At 41.7% G+C, this 8,204-nt stretch overlaps 1 protein-coding gene across 1 annotated transcript in view; it reads left to right on the forward strand.

Moving 5' to 3' along the window:
* The window catches only part of LOC130563956 (gamma-aminobutyric acid receptor subunit alpha-2), a 39,604-nt gene extending 31,800 nt beyond the window's left edge, over window positions 1-7,804 (forward strand). Inside the window, exons 9-10 of the mRNA XM_057349789.1 lie at window positions 3,750-3,952; window positions 6,677-7,804. Coding sequence (XP_057205772.1) covers window positions 3,750-3,952; window positions 6,677-6,985 — 512 coding nt within the window. The 3' untranslated portion in view covers window positions 6,986-7,804. The remainder of the gene's footprint in view (window positions 1-3,749; window positions 3,953-6,676) is intronic.
* The last annotated feature ends 400 nt before the right edge of the window (window positions 7,805-8,204 follow it).

Consider the following 8,204-nt stretch of genomic DNA (forward strand, 5'->3'; position numbering starts at 1 on the left):
AGTAATGATAGGCGGTCCATTTGCGACACATGCTGAACGCGTTTGACCAATCACAGCAGACTAGACCATTTGACCAATCACAGCAGACTAGACCATCTGACCAATCACAGCAGACTACACTATCTGACCAATCAGATCAGACTACGCTGGCGGAAAGGCGGAGATTACACAGATGAATCGCGGAACGAATAATTTGAGAGTCAGTCAAGAAGTAAGGTAATAAAAACTGATTATTATTACGAAATAATAGTATTTTTACATCATGTATGTACATAAACTTGTTGTCGGACACTCCATAAACCAAAATAAGCCCTTAAAAATATTGAGGAATGTACTCTTTAAGAGCTGCCGCTCTACACAGATCTGACTCCTCTCCCACTTTCACAACTCTTCATTTAAGACTTTATTTAACACGTTGAGATCTGTGTTTACGCAAATGCCAGACAAAACGGGCTTTCTGACATAATCTTGTGTGTTTCTGTTCATTCAAGCACGAAAGAGAAGTTAACAGTGATTCTGCGCTGTCTGACAGAGATTGACTGACGCAGCCTTTAGCCCATGACTGTATACACCAGACGGGACTGCTCGTGTTGCATTGTGCCGCATCCCACACAGTCTGTCTACACTAGGGTTGTCACGGTACCATAAACATATCTTTTTCATAATTAAAATCTGCAAAATATACCGAAATTCCGTAATACACAGATCTAAATGAATCATGTTGTATTTAGTGAAACTACAATATTTGCAGTATTAACTGTAGTAATTGGATAAGTTTTTGCAAATACTGTAGTATACTTTAATAGTTACTGTGGTAAGATTTAAAAACACTACTGTCTAGGAATTTAGCAACGTTTCCTGTAGTAACTACTAAAGAACTTTTTTTTTTAACATTGGAACTAATTCAATCAATGTGAGACTAATTGCATTTATAGCAATGCATATAAAGGAAAGTGTTAGGCTTACTTTAAATGCGACTTAAACGGCCAGTAGGTGGCGGCAATTTTTTGGTGTCAGTGAATCATTCAACCAACTCATTCAAAACAGCTGATTCATTCAAGAAAGACACAAGTGTCTTGATGAATGACTCAATGAATCATTATCTTGTCCGAGTCTTTCAAAACACGGATTCATTAAGGAGAGAAACACCGCAAAAAGACAGATGAAAGTGTTTAAATGAACGTTAATGCGCATATGCAACATTAGTTACGGTACTACGATACTACCGTTTAAAAACCAGAGCGGCATCGCAGGAATTTTGAAGCTTTAGCATCGCGATTCTACCGTAGCACCGGTACACCGCGCAACCCTAATCTACACTGAACGCGTCGAAGCAACCGTTTCAAATCACGCTTAAGTGCTTTAAAAGCCTTGACATGAATAAGAGCGTTATTATAAAACGTAACGCTAGACAAAGGATGACATAACAAACTGCGTTAATTGTGTAAAAAATTTTAACGCGTTAATCTGAAAAAAAAAGAATCGCATGCGCAACGCGTTGACACCCCTAATTTTACTCTGTGTTGTTTTCTTTTTCTCTTTTATTTGTGCTGTTACTGTTGATTTATTTTTTTTCAGTATAAATGTATTAGTGTTGATCGTTGATCTATATATTTTTCTGACTGGTTTCACTGGTGATTACTGTATATATGTGACGGACTGGATGCCGGCTGCACCGGGCTGGACGCCGGCTGGATCACAGGCTGGGACGCCGCCTGCGCCGGACTGGAACGCCGCCTGCACCACCGGCTGGGACGCCGGCTGGATTACCAGCTGGGGCGGATCCCGCGCTGCCCGCCGTTGCCTCTTCTTCTTGAACCGAACCACTCGCCTGGTGGTCGGCTGCAAGAAGGAGGTGAAGGGAGCGGCTAGCTCCGGCTGAGATGCCTCTGAAGAGGACCCCGAGGACACTCTCCTCCCCCGCTTGCCACGGAGGGTGACTGGTGGTGACGAGGTAGCAGGGGATGAGGCGGAAGGTGTGGGGTCTTCCAGGGAAACCACAGCCAGGATGCGGTCCTCCGGTATGGGGGCCAGGGGTGGTGGAGTTCCCGGCGCGGTAGGGTCCCTGGGCTCCTCACGGTGCATCGCGAACCGGGCCTTAGCATCCTTACCTCTGAGGGGTTCATCGAGGCAGCCATTAAAAATGACTTTGAGTTCCACCTCGGTGAACTCCGAATTGCCCGCAGAGGCTAGGAACTCCCAGGCGAAGTCCCTGATGTCAGCCCCCTTCTGACGGAGGCCGTATAAGATGTGAGCCTGACGGCTCCGCAGGGAGGTGGAACTCGCTGTCTGCTGGGTCCTCTGTTGGCTGATACGTTCTGTCATGATCGTGGAAATGAGGACCCAGGTGCAGACAACGGTGGACGGAAAACAAAAGACTTTTAATCAAAAACACAAATCAAACACCCACGATGGGGAGACAAAATGGGAACAGAGTTAACAATACATAAAATTATAAACCAAAAACTTCCCACGTGGGGGACAAAACAAGCTTGTAAAATACAAGATTTTAGTTAATAATTCTGAAATATTGCTTAGACAGGTTTTCGTGGGTGTTTATTTGAGATATTTTCATTTTGAAAGACCTGTTTGCTATTCTCAGTTGACTTGAATATATTATATGTTGACGTTAACAACTTTCTTCCTCCAGTTGACGGAGTAAACCGGCGCGCTTGCTTGCTTTTAGTTGTAATGAAATGGGTTTTTTCTTCTGCGTGAATTGTGTGATGTCAGCTGACAGACTCTTTATGACATGTTTAGTTCTTGACTGATGTCTCCCTGATGTCATTACATTGATTTCTGGATTTGGCGGTCAGTGAAAGTCATTCATCCCAGCGGTGGTCAATCCCATTTCCAACAAACCATCTTCTGCCGCTGTCACTTCTGTCTCACCGGCACGAAAGACTGAAGAGTTTGACGATTTATTGAGAATAAATTGAAAGCATGCGTTTATGAGAGCGGTCAGACAGGAATCAGACTCTCTTTACCAGCCTCAACTGAGAACATTTGGAGTAATATTAATAAGCACTGGAGGAATATTATTCTCTTTATTATGTCCCCAAAAAACGCTTCTTTCTAATTCACCAGGCGCTGTGTAAAAATAGCTTTATTTTCCAGTAAACACGTCAGAGGGAAAGAAATGAATGGGAATTAAAAAGTGATTTAGGGGCTAAAAGCAAGTCACATTTCTGGATTATTGGAGAGTATGTGTTGTGACATGATGTTCAGAAACAGCAGGGACGTCCCGACAGACGTTAATACACAGAGAGAGATACAAGTAAACCATTTGTTGATCGAGTTTCCTGAATGGTGTGAATATGACCAATACATTTAGGTCATTCTGTGTCAAATCAACCAGGTTTTTGGAAATGAATATTTGAAACATAAAAGTGCAATGGATGAATGTTTAATACTATTAAAGGATGGCTTCAAAATATAATTGGGAATGATTCAAATCTACATTGTTAACTGGAGACCTCTGTTTGGGTTGACAGTGAATCGCCCATTCCTGTATTTAGTCCAGTGATCACCCCCTATGATAACTATCAATACTGACGTCAACTGTTTTTGGATGTTGAATAAAATGTACATGTTTAGATTTGTTGAAACAACCCAACATTTACTACGGTCTCACCACAACTATGGTAAAACACGGTTACTTCACTTTTACTATAGTAAAACCATGGTTGATGTGCTCTGCTGATGTTTGTTGTACAGTACACAGTATCTGTTGTGTGTTTTTCTGTCAGGTGTGACTACTGTACTGACGATGACCACACTGAGTATCAGCGCTCGTAACTCACTGCCTAAAGTTGCCTACGCCACCGCCATGGACTGGTTCATCGCCGTGTGTTACGCTTTCGTCTTCTCCGCCCTCATCGAGTTTGCCACCGTCAACTACTTCACCAAACGCGGCTGGGCGTGGGACGGCAAGAGCGTGGTCAATGAAAAGGTACTCGTCTCCCAGCATGCTTTGTGTTGGTGGATTGATCAGCGTTGATCAGGAGATAAATGAGAGCACTCGTGAAGATTCAGACCCGATGGGCTGATGTGTGGATTTAAAATCACGGATGACATCTCATATCACATTATTTTGCAATGAGAGGAAATGGAGCACGCATGCAGACGTTCGCTCGAGTCTCTCAGATGTTTCTGCTGAGAGAAAGAGCTCAGTTATCTCGGTGATGGTTCATTTGAATAAATCCTGCACTGTAAAAATAAGAGTTGAGTCAACTTAAAATAATAAGGCAACCTATCACAAGCACGTTTTTGAGTTAACTCAACAAACAGAGACTGGCTGAACATAAATAGAGAATATAGATTGGTTATTTAAAAAGAAAGAAATGTATTTGTCTTTTACTACAATTGTACATGTTTTCTGCCTCAAACAGAGCAAAACTTTGATCAAATAACTGTTTAAACAGGTTGTGTAGAGTGCATTATACCGGTTGTGCCGTTGTGTCATGCACTTACACCTCAACACCGAACACACAAACTGCATGAGAACAATCAAAAACTCTAAACTCAACAGACAACTAACAGTAACAACGATATTAAAGCCTAAATTAAGCCGGCAAGAACTAAAACACTAACCTTTAAAAGAAAAACAGAATTGAACATGTTGCAATGCATCTTGGGAACTCTTTTAAAATTGTTTGTTCAGATTACACTGTTTTGTAAATTGGCTAAACTTCCTGACGCATGTTGGCTAAAAACTTGAGAATCTAAGTCCAGTCAACAAAAGAATGTTTGTTAGAAACACGTTTAGGCTCATTTTGTTTAGTATGTGCAAAACAACCATTCGACTCCTTTAACTAAAACTTCTGTGTTCCAGTTACTTGTTTATCTTTGTAGGGAGAACATTTTTCCAGTTGGATCTTTTACATTGTGTGAAATGTGTTTTAAGAGAAACCTCTGAGAGCAATGTTAGGGTCTGTGGTGTTATGTTCAGTATCGTTGTTTGGTGAGTTGTGTAATTGTGTTGTTTTACAGAAACAATAAACACTGATTTCGGTTTTGTAGTCTAGAAACGTCTGATCAGACGTAAATCACACTGAGATTATCTGCAAAAATTCAGCTCCAGCGATTCCTCAGTGAAACCTCTATTTTCCAGCCAAATGATGTTCATCTTTTGCTGTGCATGTGTGCGTGAAGTCTAGTGAGGTCAAGCAATGAATGTGCCTCTTTCTTCATCTGTCCGTCATAAATCTGGAGTTTGTTTTTATGAGGCTCTCTGTCTCTAGAACAGGATCATTATCTATTCATGAGTCTGTCTCCTCCACAAATCACACTCCAGCTAAAGGTCAGTCGGCCAATCAGAAATGACAGAACAAATCAAATGTTTATGCAGATCAGCACACTTACATTTCTTGTGACTCAGAGAAAGGTTCTTGCGTCTGCTACATCAGAAGTGTCTTGTCCAGACTGATGTTGATCTTGTTTCTGGGTCACATTGATATGTAATGAATGAGAAAAATAAAAGACTTTTATCAGAGTCAACATTCGTAGCCTGACTTTGTACAGTATCATCACATGCTCACGTGCTCCAGTCTGCGTGTGTTAAACATGTAATAAAATGTTGTTGGGTTGATGTTGTGTTGTAATGAGCCGGTGCTCTTTTCAGCGTTGGTCTCAGGTGCACATGAAAGAGTGTTTCAGACCCTACGGCGTTTGACAATTCAATGCAAAGGATTATGGGTCTCACCGGATGCCTGGTGTCCTGTGGAATCTTTGATCGCTCCGTCTGCTCACAGAGGAAAGTTCAGGTGTCAGAAGACAGAAGCCGGAGTCATTCCGACTCTTTTCCTCTGGGAGACTCTCAGATCTCTGAATCACCGGCCGTCATGATGTGCTCATGAAGTTGTGACGTCATTCTCATGACAATTAAACACAGATCAGTATCGTGTGAACATCTCTTCACGTGACTTCTTCTCACAAAATTCTTTCAAGACCAAAAGGATCCGATCAATGCTCTTACCAATATACACTATATATATATATTTCTATTATTTTACAGTACTGTATGTCTGGAGTCTCAGTTTGCTCAATTTAGAAGACAAAGTTGATATTTACATGATATCTAACCAAGAACTTCATTTCATTTCCTGAGTTATGAAGGAGCAACCTTGCGTGCATGCGTGTGTGTGTGTGTGTGTGTGTGTGTGTGTGTGTGTGTGTGTGTGTGTGTGTGTGTGTGTGTGTGTGTGTGTGCGCATTACGCCTATGGACTGTCCCCACGGAGATAGTAAACCAGACGTGTGTGCGTGTGTGTGAGATGTTGTTGTTTATCTTCACACTGCTGTTATGACAAGAACTTATTGAATCATGAATGTTGGGCTCCGTTCTTCATCATGTGTCAACAATCCCAGTTGTTCCTCCTACTCTTCATCATAATATCACTCATGTTGCGTGGCTTCTGTGTTCTCATCCGGCAAGTGAATGATTGATGTTACAATGACAGGGAAATTACTTCCTCCAGAAAGTTTTTCTAGTAATGATAGTTCCAGCAGCTGATAGTTATCTTATACTGTATGGATAACAGGAGTCATGTGATCCGTCAGCGATCAGCTGTCACATCGGTGTGATTTGATTTGTTTTGTTTTCTGGAAGTAAAGTTTAGAATGACATATGGGTGCATGTACGATGATGCTTACATTGAATCCTCTCGTTCCTTTAGAAAAAAGAAAAAGCTTCAGTCATCAAGAAGAACAACGCGTACGCCGTCGCCGTGGCGAACTACGCCCCCAACATCACCAAGGACACTGTGCTCCCCACTATTGCCAAGGGCAGCACACCGGAACTGGGCAAAGGCAAAACGGATGCTATCAAACAAGCCGAGGCCAAGAAAACCTTCAACAGCGTGAGTAAAATTGACCGAATGTCTCGCATCATGTTTCCCGTGCTCTTCGGATCATTTAACCTGGTGTACTGGGCGACATACTTAAACAGAGAACCTGTGATCAAAGACATGGTGCCGTCCAACTAGAAGAGTCGGGGATTACAGAACTAAAGACTCGGCCAAAATCACCCAGGGACTCTCTCTCTCTCTCTCTCTCTCTCTCTCTATCTCTCCATCTGCTCCAGACAGACGTGCTCTGGATTGATGCCTTTCCATCTCTTTCTCTCTCATCTGTCGTCTCTCTTTTCTACAGCGTTTTGCGAGCGACATTGGCCTTTGTACATACAGGATGGTTCCTGGTGAAAATGCCGTCCCGTATCTTTACATTGCAGTATTTGGATTAATGTGTTTTCTGCAATTCCGTGAGAATTTGTATTTTCGAGCTCTTTTGAAATCTGACCTCTCTCTGTGATATAGATTAGCAAATTATACTCATTTATTTATTGGGTGTAAATGTGTTTTTTGGTTTTCGTGGCAGTGCTTGAATAGTGTTGAATAGCTGGTGTTTTTTTGATTTTTCTAAGATCAAACTCTTGTGGTTTGTGCTGGGCCCATACACAAAAAAGACATGACAACTGTTTACACACATCTGTGCTTTTTACTGTTGCTTTGTGAGGTTGTTTTCAAGTCAAAACTATTAACCAACTTTTAGAAACCAGAAAAGTCTATGTTTAAAACTGTTGAGTATAAAAACAGACAGAAAGTGTGTGTGCTGACCGCACGGACAGTGGTTTTACGTGACAGGACTGAGATGTTCACATGGTTTCTGTTTGTTTTTATGAAACCAGGATGAAGTCCGAATGCTGTCGATGAAGTTTATGTTGTACAGAATCCAGAATATTCCTTGGATGAAACATTCAAAAGGTTCTGGATGTGTTTACTGTCAGTTTTTGACCTTTATAACAGAATAAGATCATACAACATGAACATCTCCGTCCACACCATTATTCAGGCAAAAAGAGTCTTTCTCCATCAGTGTCCACATATCAGTAGATATTTCATCTGTTCCTGAAATGTGAAATGGAAATCGGCCGAAAACCCATCAAGTGCCTGAAAGAAGACGGCAACAATGTGATTGATGTGATTCTGGAGCTGCATGTGAGAGCGTTCGGGAGGAGAACAGAGACGTTCTCCGTCCAGATTTGAGAACGATCAACTCTTCAGGTTTCGTTTTGAATGAAACCTGTGAATCCAGAAGAAATAAAACACTTCAGGTTGAATAGAGATTTCTTTGATAAAGCTGCGATCATAACGTTCACGAAAAACATTCAACTGCTGTTTACTGGTGTGTCGAGAGAACTGATAT

Source organism: Triplophysa rosa, linkage group LG13 (assembly GCF_024868665.1).
Source record: "Triplophysa rosa linkage group LG13, Trosa_1v2, whole genome shotgun sequence".
Taxonomy (NCBI): Eukaryota; Metazoa; Chordata; class Actinopteri; order Cypriniformes; family Nemacheilidae; genus Triplophysa; species Triplophysa rosa.